We start from the raw sequence: 26,625 nt of genomic DNA on the forward strand, positions 1-26,625 counted from the left end.
CCTGGCACTTCATGTTTATTGAGGACAGTCGTTCCTCCGAAGGATACACTTTTTGTAGTTTTGTGTTTATGATAGCTCCTAGGTAGTGAAGACTCTGCGTTGGAGTCAAGGTTGACTTCTGGTAATTGACCTGAAGACCTAGAGCTTCGCAAACTCCTAGTACAATGTCCCGATGGCTTCTCGCCTGCTCCGGAGAAGAAGCCTTTAGTAGCCAGTCGTCTAGGTATGGATATATGTATATCCTTTGTCTTCGTAGATGCGCTGCCACCACTGCCATACATTTCGAGAAAACTCTTGGAGCAGATTTCAGGCCAAAGGGTAGAACCCTGAACTGGTAATGCTGTAACGCTACTCGAAAGCGCAGGAATTTTCGATGCTTTGGAGCTATTGGGATGTGGAAATACGCATCCTGCAGGTCGATGGAGCACATCCAGTCTCCCTGATGCAGTTGAGGGAAAATTTGATGAAGCGCTAGCATTCTGAACTTCTGTTTTCTTATGTATTTGTTCAGCAGTCTTAGATCCAGGATTGGCCTGAAAACGCCCTCTTGACCCTTCTTTGTTACTAGAAAGTAACGGGAGTAGACCCCCTTTCCTCTGTGGGCAGGTGGAACCCTTTCTATGGCATTCTTTCTTAGGAGGGTGAGAGCCTCCTTGCGTAGCAAGGTGAGATGAGCCGGATTGTGTTTGGTTGGTGGCAAGTGTGGTGGAGGCTGCTTGAAAAGAAGAGAATAGCCATGTTCGACAATATTGAGCACCCATTTGTCTCTTGTGATAGAGTGCCACTCGTGAAGATGAGCAATAATACTTCCCCCCACCGGAGTGGTGTACAGTGTCGAGGGAAGCGAGACTTCATTGTTTAGTGGGTGCTTTTGGAGTGGACTGTTGAGGTCTGCTTGACCCTCGCTCCCTTGTGTTTCTTCGCTGAAACAGAGGGCGCCCCTGTCGTTGCTGAGACCTTTGCGACCAATGAGGGGTTTGAACCCTCTGTTGGAAAGGGCGTCTATCGTACGGTCTGTACCTCCGCCTGAAATCTTTCCTTCTTTCGAGGCCTACCGCCTTCATGGTATCCACCTCGGTCTTCATGCGGGCCATCTCTTCGTCTGCATGGGCACCGAATAGAGAATTCCCGGCAAATGGGAGATTCAGGATACGTTGTTGTGCCTCCTGTTTCAAGCCAGTGAGCCTCAGCCAGGAAGATCTCCTCGCACAGATACCATGTGCGTACCCATGAGCCGCCAAATCCGCCCCATCCGCTGCCGCGCTGATAACTTGGTTAGATACCAGGCATCCTTCCTGTAGAATCTCTTGGAAATCTTGCCTGTCTTCTCTGGGCAGTTTTTCCGTAAATCTACTGAGGGAATCCCACAGAGAACGATCGTACCTGCCCAGGAGCGCAGACGCACTAGAGACCTTCATTGCTGAAGCCGCTGTCCCGCACATCTTTCTTCCCAGAGAGTCTAAATGCCTGCTCTCTTTATCCGGGGGTACTGTGGATGAAGATGCCACCGAGTGGGTCTTTCGGGCGGCAGCTATGATCACTGAGTCTGGTGGCGGATCCTTCCTAAGGAATAAAGGGTCTTGCTCTGGAGCCTTGTACTTTTTAAGAATCCGAGCCGGGGCAGACTTAAGCGAGGCTGGGGCCAGAAAAGTGTCCATGGTCGGCTGCAACAAACCAGGCACTAGAGGCAGCAACTTTTTCGACGCTGACCTCTGTTGTAGTGTCTCAAATATGATTGATGAGGAGGTAGATGGTTCTGGAACCTCTATATTGAGTTTCTGTGCTCCTCTTAGTAACACCTCGTTGAAAGTGTTTATGTCATCCACTGGTGAGACTCTAGCAGGTGGTGAATCTGTAAGAGTAGGTGAGTAACGCCTGACAGAAGAACCTGATGAAGACCAAGAGGGTGATCTTCTTGAGCGCGACCTGGATCTCCGTTGAGAGCGAGATCTGCTGCGGGACGCTGTAGCCGAGCGCCTAGTCCTCGCGGTCGGCTGTCGAGGAGCTGAACGAGCCCGTTCTGCCCCGGCTGTCGGCGATGGCGTTCTTGGCGGGGAGGCAGTGGGTGAATACATTCGCGAATATTGCAAATCTGGGGAGGCCGCTGGTCTGTTGAGGCTCTCCAGCCATCTCGGAGATAGGTTGATGGGCGAGACATGCCCAGGAGATGCTCTTGACCGAGAAGAGTCGCTCTGTATGGAGACCACTGGAGACTGAGCCTTGTCTGGCGAGGGGCGATGTTCTGCTCCCTGTTGGACAGGTAAGACCTGCTTCGACGTCGATGGCTGTTTCGACGTCGAAGGACGCCCAGTCGGTTGGTCCTGCCTCGACGTTGATTGCCTCGACGTTGAGTGCCTTGACGTCGAACGGCGTTCCTTGGACCTCGACCTGCTCGCCGTCGTGTGCCTCGACGCGGAGCGATGGGAGGTTGACGGCGGATGTTTGCCGTGCCGTCGTGGAGATCTCGACGTCGTGTGTCCTGACGTCGGGGGGCGCACAGCCTTTGACGGCGACCGGTAATGCCGGCGGTGGCTCGACGTCGATCGGCGGGCTGCCGTCGACGGAGACCTGCCCCTACTCTGATGTCCCCTCGACGCCGTTCCCTTCGACGTCGGGTGCGTCGCCGTCGACGGCGATCTATGCCGGTGGGACGGTGGTAGCGACGACGTCGACGGTGAACAAGCAGGTATTTTCCTACCTGTCGACGTCGACCGGGCCATTCTCTCCTGAGAATGGCCTTCTGGATGCCTGGGGAGCGAGGAGGACGATGTTCTTTTCCTCTCCTGAAGCCCATGAAGTCGGATCTTCTCTCTGTCTTTTAGAGTCCTCCTAGACATGTTCTTACAGTACTGACAAGTGTCAGGGCAGTGACTCTGAGGCAGGCACACTATGCACAGAGAGTGGGGATCTGACTGGGCCTTCTTCTTCCCACAAGCAGGGCATTTGACAAAAAGAGAAGGCATTTTTCTGTCAGAAAAAACCTTCCCAGCTCAGACAAAGATGTTATTTGTCGAGTGAAAAATGAAAAAACGCTTTTTTAAAGAATTTTTCTGAGGAAAACTCAGAAAAACTGAGAGCTCAATGCTCCAGGATCCTCTCAGAAGGAGCCGGAAAAAAGAACTGACCTAACTGTGAACCAACTGTCACCTTTCCTTCACCCCTGAGGCATGGTGGGATACTGGAGGTGCTCAGGGTCTTAAAGGCACAGTGCCAAAGTTTTTATGGTTCTCATGTGTTAACCTACATGCAGCCTATTGGCTAAGAATGCTTCATTGTTTTTCAATGCAGTTTTCTCTATTTTTTCACTAGAGTTTGCTACTGCTTACTTCCCCAAGCCTAGTTTTAGGAGCTTGGGTACTTATTTATGCTCTATTGTAGTATTTAAAAAAAAAAAAAAAAAAAAAAAAAACTTCATAGAAATAAAGCATTTTAGCCTGTTTTTAACATGATAGCCTGCATGACTGTTTGTTACACATGTATAATGTGTATATATTTTATATATGCTCCGGGGTCCCCGCACAAGGGCGGGAATATTCAATGTTTATGACTATTGATGAGGATCCCCTGGAAGAGAAATAACCAGTGTACTCCCACGCTAACCTTGCCTGGTGACACTGAGCATTAGCTTTCTCAGCTCTCACATTCAAGATGAGGAGAAGGCATCATCCTTACCTTCACAGTTCGAATGTAGTCCAGGGCATTGGGGACCAGAGACTCCAATTCAGGAAACCTCTTGGAATACTTATCCCGAATGAATTTATGAATTATACCTGTGGGGAAAGTAGAATGTTTAGAAATAAAACATTTTCTACATCAAAATAATTACCCTAAAAAAATCCACATCATGATTTTCTATAGAGCACTCACATTCACACTGTCCAGTTGTATATTCCACACTTGCTCAAAAAAGCTACAAAACTTCAATGGACCACCTTGCGTGCCCCTGCATGGGAGAGTATTCTCTCTGAAAGGAAACATTGTTCAACCTAGCCTATGTGCGTGCCATAAGTCATTATATACAATGCCATAAGAAATAACTCAATGATGGTTAACCAAATATATTTTAACTAATGTCTTATTAAACAGGGAAACATTTTTGGGTAGGTTCTTCAATTCATTTTAGCAACATATTTTGCTTGTGGCAGTAAGACACAGATCTTGGAATGGAAAAGAACATCTTCAGGCCTACAAGTCACAATGAGCGATTACGTGCCAGACAGCTGAATAAATTAAGTACTCACTCAGTTCGTTTTCAATTTCCACTGTCAGGTTGTTCGCATCAACAATGACACGGTACTCTGGTGCAGCTTCAATAGGGCCAATCACTATAAGGACAAATAATCCTTGAGTAGACCATAGCACAAGAGTGTCCCAAATAACATGAGCTTAAAACTGACAGTCCGGAGAGCTGCATCCAGATTAGTAAAAGGATTTAATGGATAGTTCTTTCCTTTTTATTAGAATTTGTAACATTTTCGACAGAAACACTTTAAAGAGCACAAGCCTACAGTATAGGAGAGGAACAGCAAATGTGGTGGGTCAGTTAGCAAGTGGTGAGGAAACCTGAGTAATGAGAAATAATGCATGAGACTGGCCAGAATGCCGGTCATGAGAAAAGCAGAGTTAGTACTGCCAGTCATGTTGGTCCCTGAGTCGTGTGAAGGAAGGGAGGATGTTGCCTTTAGTCAGATGGAAAGGATGTCAAGAAGTCAGGAATATTAAAACATCTGAATTAAGCACATGCTTTTTTGAGGAGCAGTATAGGCTGATCGCTAGGAGCATGTAGTAACCATGGAAGTAAAAACAGTAGATTTAGGGAATGGCCGGGGAGGGAGAAAGAAACAATGGACTGCCTTAAAGATAAACAAGAGAAGACCAGGACTGAATCTTTGGGGATGCACAGTAGTGTAAGGAGTAGCATAAACATCTAGAAAAGAGCTGGGTCGTTTTAGCTCCTTTCCACTGACTAGGCGGGGTGATGAGTTTCAAAAGCCATTTTACACTTTTTGTTTAGTTGACAGGTTTTACCTTGAAGTTTAAAATTCCTAGCACTGATGGCAAAACTTTTAACATATTTCTAGTGTTAATTGTTCCGGCACTTGCACACTTTTGATGTGGGCCTCAAGCTTTGTAGCCTCATTGATGAGTATCCTATGGGCGGATGATCTTTTCATGGTTTTATTTACAGTTGTGCATGTGAAACATTTACTTGGATGTTTTACTATTGTCTGGACATGCTTGTTTTAGATGAAAAACAATACAAAAATTGATATAAAAATTAAAATACAATCTGTCACTGTGGTAATGAAGCCAGGAGAGGAAAGAATAATTGGTATAGCAAGATTGTCAACTGTACTGAATGCAGCAGAGATGTCAGCAAGGGTATGGATAGATAAAAGATGGTGAACAGAGCTGATCCAGCTGAATGAAGGCAAGAAAATCGGCACCAAAGTAGTGTGAAGATCAGAAGATGCTGAGACACATCCTGGAAGCAAGTTACGTAGGTAGGAGAGACTGGGTTGGTTGCCCATTTCTCAAGCAGAGGTGGGATCACTGCCCATTTGACATGCTTAACTTTAAACTGGCTGTATTTTACAACATAGCCTATTCAAGGTAATACCTGCCATCGCATACAAATATTAGGACAACCTATTACTCATCCAAAGCCAGAAGCCCCTCTAAGAACAGAAATACACCATCAGGCGCCATAAAATATGTTGAACCCATACTCTCTAAAGAGAAAAAGTAGCAGAGACAATCATGTGTGCTGAATATTGACATCCCTGCTTACCTTATGCTAAATCACTGCACTTCTATTCACCTTATCTTCATTTCTAATTTTTATGGAATATTTGCCCACAATGTTCAATTTAATCCAGAATCCACACTGTTCCAGCTAATCCAATATATATTTTCACCACACACACACATCACAATTGCAAGATCCAACTGACAACTTCAAAGACCATACGCTCCTCACCTAAAGTGTTTTGCTCCCTACGGTCCCATCGCATCCTGGATACTATGGCCCGGAATGCTAGCTTTTTCCTTGATGGCATGTCTCCCGGTTTACCATATCCTGGGCTGCATGTCACTGTTAGTCCATCCACAAATCAGCCACAACCAGCTCTTGTTCCACCACTGCAGCCTAATTACAGACATTGCGGCACCACAGCTGCACTCCTGCTGGATCCCAGACTTTTACAGTTTAATCTCATTCAGTATTGTAAGGCACTTGGGGCCAGATGTATCATCACAGCCCTTTGCGATTCGGAAATAGCGATTTTTAAGAAATCGCTATTTCTGACTCGCAAAGTGCCATGTATCACATTTGCGAATCGGTAATAGCGATTTCTTAAAAATCGCAAATGCTATTACTGAATCGCAAATTGCGATACAGGCCCCATTCGCAGCTATGGGCCCGTTGGCCCATATCTGCGAATTTTTTGCATTTCCAAAATTGCGATTTCTGAACCAGAAATCGCAATTTTGGAAATGCAAAACCCCAGGGTGCTGGGGGGGGGCTAAGGCCCCCTCTGCTGCACCCTAAAACATTTTTGGGGGGGGGGGGGGGGGGGGCATGTAAGGTGCACACATGCCAAAAGGGCATGTGTGCTTTACATGTACAATTTAAAAATGCATTTTTAAATTTTGCACATGGTTACCACCAAGTTCAACTTGGTGGTAATTAGCGATTCCTAAATGCCAAAATCGCATTTAGGAATTGCTTCATACATGTGCTAAGAAATCGCAAATAAGGAATCCTAATTTGCGATTTCAAATTTAGAGAGTCGCAATTTGCGACTCTCTAAACAGGGTCGCAATTTTAAGTAATCGCTATTTTACCGATTCCTTAAAATTGCGTTCAGAATTTATTTCATACATTCTGAAATGGCATTTTGCATTCGCACTGTTTGCGAATGCAAAAATGCCTTCATACATCTGGCCCTTGGTTCATTGTCACTACTGCTCTACTTATCCAGGATCTCAAGCCCAACTGCTTGCCTTATCCCAGATCTCCAACTCTACCCCATCAATTGCATTTCCAACAGTCCCTCGCCCTCGGAACTTGTCCCCATGAAATGTACCTCATCATCCTTGAGGTGCACCCTGTTCACCTTATCCTCAATCTTAGGGCACTATTAAATAGACAATATACTTTGCCAGCACATCTCCTCTTCTTTGCAGACCTCACAATACCAGTGCTCCTGCTTTTTCATGAAAGGATGCTTGTGTGCTTTACCTCATCCTGGCCCTCTGCTCAAAGTCATACAAGCGGTAATTCCCTCACTGTTCGACTTCACTGAAAAGCATACATCCCCAGTACGGCACCCAATCCAATTCAACAAGCCGCACACTCCCTCCCCCTAGCACTACCTCACTCAGAGAAAGAGGCAGCCAGGATTCAACTAAAGGAAACATGCTAGGAAGCTTGACAGTCTCTGCTCATCACAAGCTCCTTTCCAACATGTCTGGTCAAGCACTGTTTTACCCACTGGTATGGGGTTAAATGGCTAATACTCGACCTGTAGCATAACCTTTCCTTTAGAAGGCAAATTAGAGTAAAACTCAAGTGGATGCAGTTTACCTTCTGTACTCTTGTCCTGCTTACTGATGTACTCTTCTATCTTCGCCAGGATCTCAACAAACTACATAAAAGAGAAAAAAGAATGCTGAAAAGTGGTCCAACAGTAAATATAAACAAAACAGCTTTAAGCAGTTAGGGTGCAAAGAACAACAAGCGGTGGCAAAGCCAATAGTTCTCGCCTTTGAGAGCTATTGGCTTTGTCAATGTCTTTTCTTCATGTTGAACATCACCAATGCAGATGCTGTACAACACAAAGGAAAGATTTTAAAAGGATGAAAAAAATAAGGTTAAAATCGCTGCCCACAGACGGATCATTCTGTAGGCCTGTGTACATGTTAAACACACACAAGTATGCTCCTACAAAATGATTCTTTTTTGTTTATGTTAGAGGGGCCCCGGTAGCGGGTCGCAAAGGGCAGCAAAGTGGAGAACAACATGGAGAGCTGGGGTGGCAGAGAAGCACACAAACAAGTGAGGGCAACATGGAGAACATGGGAGCACATGTGAACGAGTCAGCAACGTAAGCACAGATGAGAGCTACAAGCTCATTGGCGAGTTTAGGAGACAGAAGCACAAGGGTAAGAGAGCAAAACAGTGTGGTGGGGAGGAAAAAAGTATGTGGGTGAGAACTTGCAAAGACAAGCACTTTCATGGACTGCTTCAACAAAAATAAAAAAGTAGCTCCCAAATTAGGAACAGTGGGCAGGTGATGGACAAGCAGTTTGGCCATTGCTCTCAGAGTGGGCCTACCACAAGAAGAGAACTCACATCTGAAAACGCTTTCATGCATGATAATAAAGTAAAAGGTTTAGGTGAAATAAAATATTTGAGCAAGAGTACAAAAGGAGCAGCTCTAAAAGTAACTGAAACAAAGTGCCCGAGCAGCAACTGCCTGAGCCCAGCCCCAACAGATGCTCCTTGGCCTGGCCAATTCTCTGGCTTTCGCCAAGCCCTCAACAGCAGATCTGTTTTTGTCTGCTTGAGCTCTAGTGTGCTCTATTGCAAATCATCTGCCAGAAGCAGGCAATTATGTTTAAATGAGAAGGCACATTGGTTGATCTGGAGAGTGAAAATGAAATGAAAGTTGATTAAGAAAAAAAAATAAAAAAAGAAGGAACTCTGTGGCAGCTGGCTTGAGAAGCGTAATTTTAAATGTCTTGCTACATTTTGGGGCGTCAGTTTCTATATCATTTTTTTTTTTAAATAATAAAGCACCATAAACCAGAGACAAAAAGGAACAAACAGTGCAAGAGTGGGTGAGGAGGTGAATAATAAAGCCAATCTGCGACTATTTCAGTATTTAGTTTTTCCATGAACCACTATAAGCAAGTTACAAAATGGAACCAAAACGGGGCGAGGGAGGGTGAGGAGGGGAATAATAGAACTGATCTGCAAAAGGAAAAGAAGTAACAGGGTTGGGAAAGGTGGTCGGAGATACAGTGAGTGAAAACACGGGCACTTGTGTGGGGTGCTCAAAGACAAGGAAAAAAGTAGCTCCTAAAACAGGAGCAGTGGATGGACAAGTATTTTGTCCATGCTATGGGGGAAGGGCCTAACACAGGAAGAGGCATGACACATTCATGCTATAGACAAACGGGAAGAAAGGCTACAAGAGCAACAATGGAACAAATAGAAAGCCAATGGGCAGGACTGAAGCCCTCTGAACTGTAAATGTCTCTTTGTGACAGCGCATGCGATGTCTAGCAGAGACCTAAAAAAACAGGATCATTTCATACTGACTGTCCAATGCAGGTCTATGCTAGAGCAATGCAATGCAATGCAACATTCTGCGATAAGAATTCAGTTTTGGATTTAGGGCAGACAGTAAGGCTCTTGGGTTTGGCTTTATCATTGAGAACAAAATACATAACAAGACTTACATCAAAGACCAACGTAACAGGGCTCATTCTAGTAACATACTTTAGTAAAATACTCTATGAACTCTAACACCCATCTAGATATGCTTCTTTCCATACCGTCTCACTTCTACCAAAAATGTTACACCTCGGGTCAGACCATAAAACATTCTTCAGCAGGAAATCACTCACCAATGAAGGTGCAGTCATCTTATTGCCACTCGAGTAATTAAGCCTCAGCACGTAGTAGTCAAAATCCATAGGAGAACAATTCCACAGACTACTACTCATTTGGTACACATGCCAAGAACTCAAACACATTTTGTAAGAGGGTGTTTGTATGCTCAAGAGACAGACAATTCTTTCAAAAACTGCACTCTGCAGTAAGTAAAATCTTTTCAATGCATTACTAGCCTATAACCCTCTCTTTCATGAGGTAGTTGACTCAACAGGAAAGTATCAGTGCAGGGTGCTCACCATTTTGCTGTCCCATAATTTGGCAATACTTTTTACTGAGTCCACGTTCAGGTCTATCTGCATCTTCTCCTCCACATCCTCATTAGCCTTGTCATCGCCATCAATGAAGTTATCCTCTTCCTCTTCTGCAGTATCCTCCAGATCGGCCAGTAGCTCATCAGCCAGAGACATGTTCCAAACTGCAAAACAATAAATAAATCAAATATTACGGGTCAGACAATGAAGGGCTACGCTAGGTTTGCTGAGTTGGCGAGACCAAAGTGTGCTCAAATTTGAAGGTGGTTGAAAAACTCAAGGCCCATGCTGGTTACAAAATCAACCATGAAGCTCTATGTGAAGTACAAATATTCACGCTGAGGCAGTAAGATAGATCAATGCAGTGAACGTCCGCCCAGCGACCCACAAACTTGGATACTTGCAGGGCTGACTCCACTCTATCATCCCAAGTTCGCTATATTGAACAACACTGAATTGGCTAATGAGAAGAACTATAAATTAAGAGATAGTTGTGTTTGTAGTGGACTATCTTTCATAAGAGTCATTACTTTTAATACTGGCTGGTATCTTTTTCATTTCTTTTAAAGAAATCAAGTTCCAGTGACCACCTCCATGCGATCTCTAATGTCTAACTCACTGTGCCGAGGTCTTAAAAAATGTGTAAATCGCCGAGCGACAACAGATTCAAAAGACTGCAGCCAGACTCCGTCTGAAACTTTCTTGTAGAGATAATGTTGGTCCAGTGGCAGAGGGAACTATATTTAAATGCCTTCACAACTGCATTTCGCACCAGGCCATGCACCAAGCAGGACCTGCCTTTCTAACTCCGCAATCCTTGAAGTACCAGCCAAATTGATTCCTTGGGCAGACACCATCCCATCACCATTATGTCCTTTCAGTGAAGAGGCTGCCTTGAGGCACGTCCTTCTCATGGCACCCTAAATACCTGGAAAGGGCTTCCACTAATCTTTCTCTAAACTGTGAGGGTAAGGGGGATGGAGGCGAAACAGCAAAGACAGGCAATTGTGAAAAATCCAACAGGACCCATGCCAGATGTCCTTGTTCTCTATCACTCTTGTGAGTGAGAAGGCAAAGAAGGAGTGAAACAGCAAGCAGATGCTTTATTACCCAGTTGACAAAGTCTAACAGATCACTTTGGTGCAAGCAAGCTGCTGTTAGCATACCTCACTGCTCTTCAGCAAGGCATGGGAAAGGGGCAATCCATTCCCAGCCCATCCCCTGATTGGGGGAAGTGTAGGGGGCAACATATACTCCAATACCATGATGCAAGTCAGGACAAACTGCTTTCTCCATCTGTAGGCAAGGTACATAACAAAAAACTCCCATGTCACAACAACTTCCTATCTGTCTCTCCACAATTTGGAGAGATAGAGAGGACATTGTGGCCATCTAATACCACTCCTCAAATTAGGGGAGGAAAGCTTGGTCAAGACAATGGTCGTGTAGTGAAAGGTGGCTAAATGTTTTGCAAAGCAATTTGTAAATCTCTCCTGGCATTCACACTATTACAACAAGCATTGGTAAAGCTAATAGGTCTGGCTTTAGCAAACCTTCACATTTATTTTTATTCTACTTTTTTTGCAAACAAATGCACTCTACATTAACCCCTTCGCTGCCAGGCCTTTCCCCCCTTCTGTGCCAGGCCTTTTTTTGGCTATTTGGGGAGATTCGCGCTTAGGCCCTCATAACTTTTTGTCCACATAAGCTAGCCAAGCCAAATTTGCGTCCTTTTTTTCCCCCAACATCCTAGGGATTCTAGAGGTACCCAGACTTTGTGGGTTCCCCTGAAGGAGGCCAAGAAATTTGCCAAAATACAGTGAAAATTTCGTTTTTTTCAAAAAAATGGGAAAAAGTGGCTGAAGAAGAAGGCTTGTGGTTTTTCCCTGAAAATGGCATCAACAAAGGGTTTGCGGTGCTAAAAATAACCAGCTTCTAGGAACAGGCAGACTTGAATCAGAAAACCCAATTTTTCAACACAAATTTGGCATTTTACTGGGACATACCCCATTTTTAAAAAAAATTGTGCTTTCAGCCTCCTTCCAGTCAGTGACAGAAATGGGCGTGAAACCAATGCTGGATCCCAGAAACCTAAACATTTCTGAAAAGTAGACAAAATTCTGAATTCAGGAAGGGGTCATTTGTGTAGATCCTACAAGGGTTTCCTACAGAAAAAAACAACTGGAAAAAAAAAATATTGAAATTGAAGTGAAAAAATAACATCAATTTTTCTCTACGTTTTACTCTAACTTTTTCCTGCAATGTCAGATTTTCGAAAGCAATATACCGTTACGTCGGCTGGACTCCTCTGGTTGAGGGAATATACAGGGCTTGTAGGTTCATCAAGAACCCTAGGTACCCAGAGACAATAAATGAGCTGCACCCTGCAGTGCGTTTTCATTCTATACAGGGTATACAGCAATTCATTTGCTGAAATATAAAGAGTGAAAAATAGCTATCAAGAAAACCTTTGTATTTCCAAAATGGGCACAAGATAAGGTGTTGAGGAGCAGTGGTTATTTGCACATCTCTGAATTCCGGGGTGACCATTCTAGCATGTGAATTACAGGGCATTTCTCAAATAGATGTCTTTTTTACACACACTCTTATATTTGGAAGGAAAAAATGGAGAGAAAGACAAGAGGCAATAACACTTGTTTTGCTAATCTATGTTCCCCCAAGTCTCCTGATAAAAATGATCTCTCACTTGTGTGGGTAGGCCTAGCGCCCACGAGAGGAAACGCCCCAAAACGCAACGTGGACACATCAAATTTTTTGAAAGAAAACAGAGATGTTTTTTGCAAAGTGTCTACCTGTAGATTTTGGCCTCTAGCTCAGCCGGCACCTAGGGAAACCTACCAAACCTGTGCATTTTTGAAAACTAGAGACCTAGGGGAATCCAAGATGGGATGACTTGTGGGGCTCTGACCAGGTTCTGTTACCCAGAATCCTTTGCAAACCTCAAATTGTGGCTAAAAAAACATATTTTCCTCAAATTTTGGTGACAGAAAGTTCTGGAATCAGAGTGGAGCCACAAATTTCCTTCCACCCAGCGTTCCCCAAAGTCTCCCGATAAAAATGGTACCTCACTTGTGTGGGTAGGCCTAGCGCCCGTGACAGGAAATGCCCCAAAACGCAACGTGGACACATCACATTTTTTGAAAGAAAACAGAGGAGTTTTTTGCAAAGTGCCTACCTGTAGATTTTGGTCTCTAGCTCAGCCGGCACCTAGGGAAACCTACCAAGGGGGGGCAGAAATGGTCTAAATACAATTTGCCCCCAGGGGAGCGACCCTTGCCTAATGGGTCGCTCCCCATCTCTCTAAAAAAAAAAAAAAAAACATTTGCCCTGGCGCCTACAGGTTTCTGCCCCCCCTGGGGGAGGCCGACCTGCCCCCAGGGGGGCAGAAATGGACTAAAATAAATTTGTCTCTTCAACCCCCGCCCCCCCTGGGAGCGACCCTTGCCTACGGGGTCACTCCCCCTGTGTGACATTGGCGGAAAAAAAAAACCCTGGTGCCTAGTGGTTTCTGCCCCCCTTGGGGGCAGATTGGCGTAGCAAAAATCGGCTGATCTGCCCCCTAAATACAAATTGTCCAAGGGGTCGCTCCCCATCTGTAAAACAAAAACAAAAACAAAAAAAAAAATCCCCGGTGCCTAGTGGTTTCTGCCCCCCTTGGGGGCAGATCGGCCTAAAAAAAAAATAGGCTGATCTACCCCCCAGGGGGGCAGAAATGGCCTAAAATACCCCCCCCCCCCCCCCCAGGAGAGCGACCCTTGCCTAAGGGGTCGCTCCCCTTGCGTGAAATTCAAAAAAACAAAAAACTCCCTGGTGCCTAGTGGTTTCTGCCCCCCTTGGGGGCAGATTGGCCTCATCAAAACAGGCCAATCTGCCCCCAAGGGGGGGCAGAAATGGCCTAAATATAATTTGCCCCCCTAGGGGAGCGACCCTTGCCTAAGTGGTCGCTCCCCACCTTAAAAAAAAGAGAAAAAAAAAAAAAAATCCCTGGTGCCTAGAGGTTTCTGCCCCTCCTGGGGGCAGATCGGCCTAATAATATGCCGATCTGCCCCGGGGGGGGGGGGGGGGGGGGGGGGGGGCAGAAAATGCCTTCCGAAAAAATGCCCCCATTGGGAGCGACCTTTGCCCAAGGGGTTGCTCCCTTATGCCAGTTTCAAAAAAAAAAAAAAAAAAAAAACTGGTGTCTAGTGGGCGTTTCAAAAGACGGATAGCAAGCAATCCGGCTTTTGAAACGCTCTGAGAGACTTCAAAGGGAAGGAAATGCATTTCCTTCCCTTTGAAGCCTCTCTGGGCCTCCCCCACGTGATCGAAAGAGAAATGCTGAGCATTTCTCTTGTGATCGGGGAGGCCCTGTGACAAATCAGCGCGCTAACGTCGCGGGGGGGTATCAGGGGTGGAGCGCTAGTTCCTGTGCCTTGGACGAGGTGACCTCGTCCAAGGCACGGGACAGGTTAAAAGTGTAAAAAAAAATAAGTATACCAAAAAAAATGAACCATGGCAAGAATAGAAAGCCGTGATCGGTGCATGCGAGGGCAGCTCCCTCCCAGTCTCTGGGTACCTGTCCAGCATATCCCCTAGAAAGAATTTTAATTAACTGCAGACCAGGAGGCCCTGACCATCACCCAGCAGAGAGGAATTGTCCCAGCAGAGGGAGTCTTGGCTAAATATAGACCAGAGCTAGTACCTACCTCAACCCATTAAGCTTCTACAAGGAATAGGGAAGGACACAGGGGAGCTGGAATATCCAGCCTAACAGAGACATAATGGTTCATCATTCTCACCCAGTCAACCCACTGGCACACATCCCGCAGGGGTGTGGAATTTTATAAAATATCTGCTTGTTCACGGGACAGGTTGCTTCATAAATCTACTTGTCCTGCAAAAAAAAAGATCTACTTGTACATTTGGTACCATGTAGTGTGGCAACAAATTATGGCAGCAATCTCATGATATAAGAACTCTGCTTTAGTAGGGCTTGTATATGGGCAATTTCCTTATTTTGCCACCTTTCCACATATCAACATACTGGAGTAAGCAGTAAGCAATAGTTACAGGGATGGAATGTTGCTAACTTGATGTTTTAATGATTTTCGCCAGCTCTTCTCTAATCTTTTCCCATACCGAGAAAGGTTGGAAATTTACTCCTGACACAGCCAGAAGATGAAGTACTTCCGGAGTTGGGAAAAAAGTGGTAGGTGGGAAAATGAACTTGCAAAGGCTCAATAGATTTTCACGTAAGTAAATCTTTACACTCATATTTACGCATGCTGAAATACAGTTCACAAATATTTTCTAAGAATATGAATTCCTGGTCTCCTTCCGTAAAGTCTTGTGAATTCATGAAAGCCATTATTCTGCACTAACAAAGACATACATAGGTGCACTTTTGTGACTTTCTTTAATAATTGGGCCCCTATTAGGGCTGGTGTTAACCAAGACCTCTTGTTTTTATTAAAATTATATTCCTCGCTCTATCCATTCAGCGGCTGGCTAAGTGATAGCATTCTGCTCTTCCACAAGCAGCATATTGGCACACAGTTTTGTTCAATGCCAGAACTACCGTGGCAATGTGTGCTTTTTGAGATCAAAAATGTTTTATTGCCAATGTTTCTTACAATGGAGAGGGCCTGGCAGCTCCCACAAAAAAAGTTTACAAAAGCCATGTCAAAATAAAACATGCATTGACAAAACCAAAAGACTGACCACCAATGTCAGATAGATTGGTTTTGTCAATGCTTGTTTTTTAATTATTTTTTATTGTTTCCCATAATCTTGTTGAAACTCGTTACACTGATTTTCTATTATGATTTTTTTTTGGTAATACTAGTACGCATCAACACATTTTACTAAATAATGCCTCAAATAAATAGTACCTAAAATTTCACAGTAATTTAGCAAATGTTTTTTCCTACATGCATTTTGTTTCTGAACATTTTATTTTGAAAGTGAAGGATTGCTTAAAAGCTTCTACAAACATCTGCATCTAATAAGAGCATTCTGGAAGATTTATACATATCTTCATATTGTTAAACGTTTCAAACAGATGTACACTTTTTTTTTTTTTACTGGAACCACTGTTAGTAGTGCAGGGTGAGCTAACAACATTTATTTAGAGTGCTCGTCTTAATAATAAAGGCTCTGCATTCATGAACCATAAGTAAAAGTTCGAACAGCATTAGCACACGGACACAAATATTGCCTCAACTGCAAAGAAATTCCCTTACCTGTAAACTGGCAGCTGAAGGGTTTGTGCTACAGCGGTGGGCCTACTTGTCCCAAGGACAAGATAAACATGAAAACTTGTTGCCCTTGACCACAAACAATATGTCACGGACGTCAGGCGATAGGAATTCCACATCCCTGATAACACTTTTTTTTTGGTTTATATAAATAAAAGCAAGTTTTGGCTGGACATTGATTTATTGCTGATGCACTTATTTTGAATCGAATCAGTGTTCAACAATCTGCAGCCATATCTTATCAGAGGGAGCGTTGGACTGCTTAGACCATGCATACTTTAAGAGTCAAATGTAAAATCCGTACTTGGCCCAGTTACTCAGGATTCATAGTAATTCGGACACCGGGATATCAGGAACTAACAGGCCTCAACCACCACGGTTAGGCCCATAACCCTTGTGTTCCAAGGCCATCTGAAAGGGATTCTGACAGCACCAATGACAAAAATCCAATACAGGGAACAGGAGATACGAATTTTTAGAGCTTTAAGTAGGAACAGCTCCAAAAAAACATAGGTCTATGGAGACCGGTACCTAGGTTCAATTTGAGGTTGACCGTGATAGAGCATAGGTGAGGTTTCTTGTGGTCAAAATATTTTACTTTCTGACTTAGTCTATTAAGTCCTAAACACCCCCGCCTCCCACCAACAACTTCAGGAGACGCACTAAAGACACTTGCAGGGTATCATGCAGAAGTCAACAGCAAGGTCCCGTTCATGTGCCACTGGTGTGCTGGATGCTTCCAGGCAGGAAAAGGCCTCTTGTAGCTTGTGTCCCTGTAGCATGAACAGGTGATCAGCCTTATGACCCTTAGGGTTCATTTCTTTGCCCTGGGTACGAAGAAAGCAGGTCAATTCCTTCAGGGCTCCTCTCAGGTCACCAACAGCAGCTCCAGACCTTCTGTTCTTCCTCCAGGTCAGGAGTGTCCACAAATGGGAGCCCAAAGATGCCACATTTATGCCCCCACACGAGCTAGTGGGTGGAAATGACACCCTAATGAATAGGAAAAATGTTCCCAGGGCCAACCCTACCCACATTTGTCATCTTCAGGATGGCAAAAGTCTGGCCACACTAAGCTCTGTCTCGGAGGGTTGGGGGAAAGGATGTAGGGGGTTTTACTACAGAAATCCTAGCGCCCTCCTGCATCTTACACCAAAATCCTGTTTGAAGCAGCCACTGTACCCCCAATAAAACCAGAGACAGTAGTCTGGTAAAACAAAACTAACTTTTTCTAGCAACCAGACAGTGGATACACAAGATTTGTTTTGACATCCTGTTCCCATCCTTTTAGGTGTGCCCCCAATGCTATATGTAAACCCTACCAAACCAGTCAAACAGGATTAGACACTCAAGCAGGATTTAACACTGCAGCATCAACAAGGATGGTCTCATACCTCACCCTAAAATGAGCTCAAAGGAGTCATCCCTGACCATTTAGTCGAGCTACAAATCAGTGACCTATTGTGTAGCTCTTAGGAGGAATTTCACACCTATTTAGGTGCTAATTCCTGGCTGGGAAAAGTTGCAGAGCAAATGCAAATTAGCTTCCAGGAACGTCAGACGTACAAAAGGTAGCTTTCTAAAAGCAGGGCCGGTGGAATTATGAGATTGGGCAGCCATGGTGTTTTTTGCATAATTACAGATTTGCTGCATTCACCACATAATCCACCATCTGCAGATTTTAACCAAAAAATTTAAAAAAAAAATTTAAAAAAAATTGTTTCTAGCTTAAACAGTTCAAATGTTACTAAAGGTTGCAGCAACATATTTAACCACGCCATGGAAGGCCCTTTGCAAAGCTTTACTGATCACCACTCTGTTGCTTAGTTCTATATTTTGAGTGTTATACAGTAACAAATGAGGCACAGATAATGCACAGTGTTAAGTGGAAAAATGTCAAAAGGATGACGTAATACTATCAAAATGTGGCGCATTACATAGCATAGTTTGCCTTTTCTTGACGCATAATTTACTCAACCCAGCCGCATAATCTGGTCCTGTCCTCGTCTATTGCATAATTCCAGTGAATTTGAATTTACCATTGAAATGAATTTTTAATATGTTTCTAGATAGTTCTATTCCTGATAGAGTATTAGCATGTTTTATCTGTCCTCTGGTTTTCTACATGGGACAGCTAGGCCTGCCACAGTGAAACATAGCTTTTGGGTGCTAGTCCCTGTAAGCACATATGAACATTATATTTCTACATGTCCTTTTTAGGTCGAGCATAGCAGGGTGCAAGCCCTGCTCTTCTCAACATATTGTAATCTATTCTGTGGGCTTTAACCACGCCTATCACTTTCATTCATTCCTGGACCCGCCTTTCAAAAATCCCTTGATGTCATTGGTAAATGCTTTAATTTTGTCCCACCTTAAGGATGTTTTGTTACCGCTTTGAAGACTGAGCCTGTTACCTGGATTATTGCACGATCGGGCCTGTACCTTAGTGTGGCGCACTATTTTGCCTCGCCGCTTCGTGCTCATGTCAGCATGTTTTTTTCTTCCTCTTCCTTGCTTTCGGGCATCTTGTCGCTTCTCTTTGCGATGTCTAAGGGGTCTTTATTTTTTGCAGTTGTAAGTAGCGCAAACTTGACACGAAGGCATTGGAGCGCTCGCTATATGTGCAGTTTTATATAGCGCAAACGCGAGACAAAGGTATTACATTGCTTTACATGAGCACTGGTTACATTACAAAAGAACAATTTCGTCTTTTGTAGCAAAAGGAGATTAAGTGATTTGCCCAGAATCACATGATTCCGAGCCAGCACCAAGACTCAAATCATGTTCCCCAGCTCCGAAGTCGGCAGCTCTGGCCCTTGGGCCACATCCTCTCCCTTAGGGTTGTCTGGTGCGTGTTGGGGCAGTCTCGTAATAACTCGTTTTTATATAGTGCTTAGTAATACAGGTTCTGCCATTTCATAGTGCTGCAAAGCAGGTGCCATGCTTAAAATAAAACGATTAAAAATAAAATAAATAAACGACGAAAAAGAAAGAGAAAAAATTGCTATCATTCATTTGCATCGATCTTGCAGAGATATAGAGGTGAAAAATCTATGTCAGGATTGTAATCTGTGACATTCTTGTTCTGTCAAGACCTCTACAGTGGGTGCATTAACCAACTGGCTTGAGTAGAGCTTAACACTAGGCAAAAGCACATCCTCTTGATAACTTCCGTAGGGTCACCAACCAAGCATATAGGTTAGTTCTAGGCAAGAAGATGGAGAAAGGTGTTAGCTCCAAAATGGTGGAAAAGGAGTCAAGACTCCAGACCTAAGCACTTCACAGCCTCAAGCTCAATAGCAAAAAAAAACATCTAGACTTTGGATGTAAATTGGTCCTCTACTAATAGAGGACAGATAGTAGAGGGAGCTATTTTCCTAACCCTGTAGAGCAAAGAAGCTAACACAAGGGTAACACAGTGAGAGGAGCAGTGTGTCACAGGGCACAAAAGTGGAGCAAATTCAATCACTTCCTCCTCTCAGAATTTACTGTTGTTGTGGCTTTGACAGTTCTCCCACAGCTACTGATTCTGGAAGTGCTGTCTAAAAGAGAGCTCGAATAGCACTACTTCCTGTTTGAAGAGGCCCCACCACGAATATCCCCCACAGTTGCTGTCACAGGCACAGAGATCTTCCCCATCACCCTCTGGACTCCTCTATATAAAATGATCCACACACCGCCCTGTCACAGTCCAATAATGTTTAACCTGCTCTCCTCTCTTTCAACCCCAGACATCATGTAACCAACTCCATTAAGTTCCCATGCATCATTTGATGTAAACTCTATGCATTATTTCTTACTGCCATGGTTACCAAGTACATGGAAAATCAATGTAAAGAAAATATCTTTCTGACCCTTTCAAGTGGCCCTTTTCTCACTCCTGCTTCTACTGGTATTCCTCTCAGTGCTTCACCATGCCTCTGTGTCTATAGAAATATATGTGTGCTTATTTAAAAGGGTACAGACTCTTTAAGGACTACATCTCAAGGTCAATCCTGGACAGTAACAGTAAAGACTCCATGGACAGGAGATGTTCTCAACAGGAGACCTGTTGTTTCACAAACTGTGGCCACCAGGACCAGCCACTGCTTGCACTTATGTAACCCAAATGTGTAGTTCTGACTCAAGTCTTTTTTTTTAATTTTTTTATTATTATTAGACAACAAGGAAAGACTACAAATAGACGCTTGGACGAGTCCAGATTTGTCGCTGCATTGATATGTTGTTATAATATGGTTCGCACAGGGCCATGGTGGAAAGACCCGAGACAACTGAAATAGTGTACATCAAGTGTTTGTTTACATAACGGCATCACACATTTTGTTCACATTACAAATATTTGAAATTTGAGGTCCTGAAATTTAAGTGAAGGTATCCTGAATATGGGCTAAGGTAGCCCACAGGCCTAATGTGTCCTCAGCAACGATCTGTGCTGTGTGGCAGCAAGGAATAAAAGTTTGATTCCCAGAGGGGCTAGCTTGGCATTTTATCATTCAGGGTGAAACCAACTGAGCCTTTGAACGATATATCACACCATCACTGTATGGAAAAGACCGACCGTCACTGAACTAACACACTGAGCCCAGACCACCACTATCCCAGTCAGTGAGAACTTTCAGAACCAGCAGAAGGGATGCCACAGCTTCAGATTACACCATACGGAAGGCAAAAGTGTGCAAAACAAACTGTGGGAAGAGAATCTTGTGTCTGGCTCTTGGTGCTTTCCCTGTCCGGGAGACAGGTCTTGTCATGGTTCTGTTGTGTGATGCCATGTGGTTCCTCAGGATGTTGTATGTCCACTGGAAACAGAAGCTATTCAGGGAATGAGGTGATAAAACCATGCTGCTGGTGGGACAATGCCACATACATGACTGATCACCTACCTTCTGTACTGATTTACAAGGTAATAAATGCTTCAACACGTGTATTTGCCTGCCTCATGTGCTTTGCATCTATCTCTTCAAATCACCTATAATCGGGGCCACTGGAATTAAGCAGCAAATGGCGGGCAAATGTATGTGGCAGAGGTGCCTGAATTATGTGGCTAGGAAGTACAAATGATGCTGCTTAATGGAACACATTGAGTGGCAACATTATTTTGCTGTTTTGTAATTTAACACACATTAATATGGTCTTAGCTGCAAAGATATCTCATTATAAGTACCAGTTTGACGCAGGACCACAAGAGTCAGCAACTAAAAAGTAACCAGATGTCCTCTGCAAAGGATCTGCCTCTGTGCAGAATATGTATTTGATATTACAATTCACAGAGCTGCTTGCCAACTAGAAAAGGTCTGTGTGATTTCCCATTTACGGCTGTGCCACACAACCAAACTGTGTCAAAACCAGAAAGGGAACCAAGCATCAGAGAAATATAACAAAAGGCATCACAACTGTGGTATCCAATGCCATGACAGTGACGTAGACAGTGGCCACCGTTGGCTGGATCACTGTCCACATCCTTGACTGCAGGTATATTTTGAATGCAAACCTTTTCCCAGCACCTAATTGGACACCATGAGATTTTGAAAATGATTTTGCAGGAAGCAGCAAGTTGGGCTTCTGTGCCCCATAACACTCATTGTCCGATTCAGAGTCATTCGTATGTATAGGTTCAACTTACTTGTGTAAATGGCTTGATTTACAAAAGTGGAATATGAATTTGAGCTTATTACTCAATTTACACACACTCGTAATATAACACCTGCATTATGTACCATTAGGTTGGAGTAAATCTGCTCTCAAGGGTGTGGAGTGTGCATTCCATGGTGGGGATGTCATAGAAAGTTAGTGCACACTGACAAATGTATAAATTGATAACTACTCACAAACATTCTCAGTCTGGAAAAGTTTAGAGACTTGCTGTTGTTACAGACAGGAGTAAATCATTTCTCAGTAACAGAAGGAGGGTAAACATTCCTAAAATTTGTGGAGTTGCAGGAGATGTGGTTTCTTCACCAGGAAAAACCAAAAAGGCACCGTCAAGGCCCAGGAGAATCAGGTACACGTATCTATTATACAGTCAGGTCCTGCGCCGAGAGCTGTCATGAGTATAAGTAGAGTACGTGGCAGGTGGCAGGAATGCCAGGGTGGATTGTTTATCACAACTTTATTTGCCTGACGGCGAGCCTGAAATTGGTGAAGATGAATGTACTGTGGCTAGTGTGGCTTGCATGACAGTGACTGTATTACTCAAAAGATATTTGGGTAGAAAAAACATGGATGGATGAAGTTCTGAGTAAGATCTGACAGTATGTCCAAGGTTGGGTTGCTAACTAAGAGGTTAACACTTCAAGAAGTGAAACAATTTGATTCAGTAAATGGCAAGTTGTTTGCAAGGAGGAAGTGTATTAGTGGCACAGATAAGTTTTAGGAAAAGGATTATGGAACTGAAGGGAATGCGAAGGAGGGATTTGTGGTACCCTAAAATGGACTACGAGGTTAACCGCTTGTTTACCGCTGGGATAAGATCTTTTAGTGTGCGGGGGTGGGGCACAACCACCGAGCGGTGCTTCCCAGAACGTACTGCTAAAGTTTTTTTAGCATTTGTAAATGAGAGAGTCTTCGTCACGTTACACATACAAGTCTTCGCGTTTCAATCAACAGCCTGCACAATGTATGCTGCATAAAACAAAGACAAGCTTAACAAAGCTAACTTTAACGGTCAAGTAGATGATGGGCGGAACTGAGACTGGCAGTATTTGCAGGGTTTCACGCAGAACTTCGAGTAGCGGAAGCGTGGAAGGAGATAGTAATGAGAACAGAGCGGGTTCTACTTAAGTAACATTACCCACCGTCAAACCGCGTGCCTTACCGATTCAGCAACCAAATCAACGCTTCACCGGCAGGTTCTGAAACTAACTCAACTGCACCGTCTGACCTACGCACCTGCGCTCGCATATGACGTCACTTCCTGTGAATGGTCGCTTTTCTATTGCCAAAAATTAAAGACGTTAACCCACGCTTGTGAGCGTGGCTGCTGGCCGAAGTCTTTGTTGTATTCCCACATATCATACTAAATGGGTCTCGTCAAAAAAGTGCCTTCAAAAAGAGATTTGCTCCTTTAATGCAGGATGACTTAAGTAGTCAGCGAGGCAAAATGTAAAACTTAGCATGGTAAAGTAAACAGATTTCGTTACAAACATTGAAACTAAAAGTATGCTAAACAGTTCTAATTTATTACACATTCTGCCTTTTTTGTGTGATGTGTCTTTGCTGTGCTCTTTAATAGCGCTGTATTATCGTTAAGCATGGACATTAAAAGATGGCCACTCGATTCCCCCATCAAGCGATACTAAATGAGCCATGGTCCTCTTTTCTTTTCCATGGCCAAAGTGCTCTCACGCTGTTTGCTGTTTCTGTGACAGGACGGGTTCTATTACGTTGTAAGCCCCTGGAAGTTGGGACCTGTATGATGAAGATAGTGCAATTGATTTCCCCGGGCGGTTACAAATAGTAAAGACCTTTTTTAAAGACTGCTTGAGCCTTTTTATGGAGAATGTATGGGTCCTAAGAGCCACAGTGAGTGGAGAGTTGGAGATCATCTTGGAGGCACTGCAGGTAAGTTGATGTACCAAAGCCAAATCTTCACCCACCATTGAAGTTTCGATCGATGACTAGTACTGTCATAATGTTTACTGAACCAACTTTCAGAAATTCACAGCTGACGCTTTTGTACGTTAATTTTCTGGGCTACACGGCTCGATTGGTGAGGACTGCCTTGTATTTAGGATGGGCTACATAAAAGTTCTTACGGTACACCATGTCCGAATGAACACGCTGCTTGACAGATGTGTACAAGGCTCTAGGATGTCATTTCTTGTAACATAACAAAATGTAATACCTTTAAACGACCTGTACACAATTTTCACAATATATCAGCACTTGGGAGTATTCACAGCTCGCAGCATGGGATGGGGTGTGGCGAGGAGGAGGGAGGAACGACAAACACAAAAAAAAAAAACTTACCTTACTCGTTGCCTCCCCCACGCTACTCCTCGGTCCTCGTCACAGGAGGCACAGGCTCCCAGCCTGCTCTGCAGCAAATCTTGATGCTGCGTTCATGCTTCTGGCAGCACGAAAGCAGCGTTATGATTGCCCAGAGCACCCTGGCTTGCCACTCTGAGGCAGACTGGGAGCTTCTGCCTGCTGTTTCCAACTCGGCAACACAGTGCCTGGTTGGAGAGAGCTCAGTGCCCTTCTGTGTTTGGCTGGCCCCAGATGGACGGCCAAACACACATGCGCACTGAGGGGAGTGCTGTGCCCTCCCTCTCCATGCTTGTCATGCCACTTGCCCTGCCCCCCTTTAAAAATAAGACAATAATAAACATAGTTTATGATAGTTTTATTTTTAAAGCTTTGCAGCTACTGCTGTGTAGTGTGGGAAATGCGCTGGACACAAAAAGATGAGAACGTAGCCGTGCATCCAATTGAAGATACTTCTTTATTCTAATATAAAGATCCACAACGGCAAGGAGAGCCCTGACGAGTCCAGAGCCAGTGTCCAACTGACCCTCGTTCTGGAACCTCGCCAGCACCCTGATGCAACGTGGAATGAAGAACATAGAATATAGAACACAGTGGAACACAGAACATAGTATGTAGAACACACACCAAGAAGTATGTAGAACACACACCAAGAAGCAAAGCATATTACATAATTTCCCCCCTTTAAACTAAAACAAAACTAATAAATAATGCTATTCCATTTTTTTTTCCTAGTATATGTATCAAAAACCATCTAACACAAAATCATTAAATCTGGATGGTATTTTAACTATTCTGTTGCTACGAGTACACTTCACATTAGAATAATCCATTTACCATTTTATTTATTTAATTGTTGTCAGCCTATCCGGCCATAACAATAATACACAATAAGTATCAATCCATCACACGCAATAAAATCACATTAAATAAAACATTGTAAAAAAGGAAAACTATACTTGAGTTTTTGACTTTACGTGGCCCTAGGTGAGTCCAATATGCCCTGCGATATCATAAAACTTGATTATTAGCCATTATTGGCATAAGACTCTTTACTTATTCTAAAAACATTATAGATCTAAAATTTAAATATCCTATTCTTGCACTAATCATTTGGGTTCTTGCGATACCTGCCAGCAGTATAATAATAACCCAGGACCTTGCCTGGTTTAATCAGCAACCTTCAGCGATGTCTCATACTAATGATAGCTAGGATAACACAAGTAATTATACTTAGGCCAACTGTGAGTACATTGATGAACGTAACTTCCACGCTTCCAATATATAAGTTGAAACCTTCGCCACAATAAAAAATTAGAATAATCACAAATGCTAGCTTTGCCTGTACCATTAGTAGAAACATCCATCTAATGAGAAATAGGTAAAGTGTCAGATTCAGTAAAGTCAACTGTTTCGTTTGTTTGCGCTGTATCTTCATCACCTCTTGAATAAGATGATGTAATTGAAGATGCAGAACCATCATGATGAAATAGACCGCCCGAAGCATCACTTTTCCTTTCAGAGTAAACAGCTTTAAATATTTGAGCCTGTCTGTCGGTGATAGGAACTACGCTGTTTCTATTCCACCATCCTTTACCCTCTAGCAAAACAGACGCTTTGGTTACCCTTAATACTTTAACTGGAAGAGAGTATTTCGATTCCCCTTTAGCAACTCTTTGAGGTTTCTTGATTAGCACCCAATTGTGTACATTCAACTCTGTGTCCTTGACATTGTGTCGTTTGTCATAATTAATTTTTTGAATTACTTGTTTTCCTATGACACGATCTCTCATCACATTCATGGCAACATCAGACATATCTGAATTTTCCCTAAGAGAGTTGGCTAACCATGCTGGTACAAGTCTGGACCTTGATTCCCTACCTCTTAGTAGGGTAAAAGGGGAAATGCCCGTGGTGGAATGAGGCGTGTTTAAATAGGCCCATATTTTCTCTCTTAGGAAATCTTAATTGCTTGCTAAAGCTGTCTGAATTCTTTCCTTTAATATTCTATTGGCCCTCTCTACCAACCCATTCGAGGCAGGACTGTACAAAGCAACCTGTAAATGTTGAACATTGAACTTCTCTAAAAAAAAAACAGCCATTTTCTTTGACGTGAAATGTACTCCATTATCAGAAACAATCACTGATGGAGCTCCTTCCAAAACAAATGAATCTGTCAAAAATTGAATCGCTGAATCAGTGTCTGTACTATCTACAAATGAATAATATATCCATTTAGAATAATAATCAATAGCAACAATCATATACTTCATATCTTTAGGTAACAAATCAAAAGGACCAAAGAAATCTAAAGCAATTCTCTCCCACGGCTTATTTGGCAAAGCAACGGTATGCAAGGGCTTCACACTGTTTCTCCAATGTTTATCAGACACTACACACGATGGACATTGATTGATAAATTCTGTAACCTGTTTATCTATGTTGGGCC

General features: G+C 43.5%; 2 protein-coding genes across 5 annotated transcripts in view; one reads left to right on the top strand and one right to left on the bottom strand.

Moving 5' to 3' along the window:
* PRPF31 (pre-mRNA processing factor 31) overlaps nucleotides 1-23,116 on the bottom strand; it is a 100,418-nt gene extending 77,302 nt beyond the window's left edge. Inside the window, exons 1-5 of one of the 3 annotated variants that reach the window (XM_069200734.1) lie at nucleotides 23,005-23,116; nucleotides 9,922-10,100; nucleotides 7,589-7,649; nucleotides 4,242-4,325; nucleotides 3,673-3,770 (exon numbers count right to left, since the gene is read on the bottom strand). In XM_069200734.1, coding sequence (XP_069056835.1) covers nucleotides 3,673-3,770; nucleotides 4,242-4,325; nucleotides 7,589-7,649; nucleotides 9,922-10,092 — 414 coding nt within the window. In that variant the 5' untranslated portion in view covers nucleotides 10,093-10,100; nucleotides 23,005-23,116. Of the gene's footprint in view, nucleotides 1-3,672; nucleotides 3,771-4,241; nucleotides 4,326-7,588; nucleotides 7,650-9,921; nucleotides 10,101-22,984 lie in introns of all 3 variants that reach the window. The other 2 variants (XM_069200735.1, XM_069200736.1) reach the window with 2 other exon arrangements.
* Nucleotides 23,117-23,520: 404 nt separating this feature from the next.
* TFPT (TCF3 fusion partner) overlaps nucleotides 23,521-26,625 on the top strand; it is a 139,167-nt gene continuing 136,062 nt past the window's right edge. For both annotated transcript variants that reach the window (XM_069200737.1, XM_069200739.1), the window contains exon 1: nucleotides 23,521-23,750. In XM_069200737.1, the coding sequence (XP_069056838.1) occupies nucleotides 23,693-23,750 (58 nt within the window). In that variant the 5' untranslated portion in view covers nucleotides 23,521-23,692. The remainder of the gene's footprint in view (nucleotides 23,751-26,625) is intronic.

The sequence above is a fragment of the Pleurodeles waltl genome, chromosome 7, assembly GCF_031143425.1.
Source record: "Pleurodeles waltl isolate 20211129_DDA chromosome 7, aPleWal1.hap1.20221129, whole genome shotgun sequence".
Classification (NCBI taxonomy): Eukaryota; Metazoa; Chordata; class Amphibia; order Caudata; family Salamandridae; genus Pleurodeles; species Pleurodeles waltl.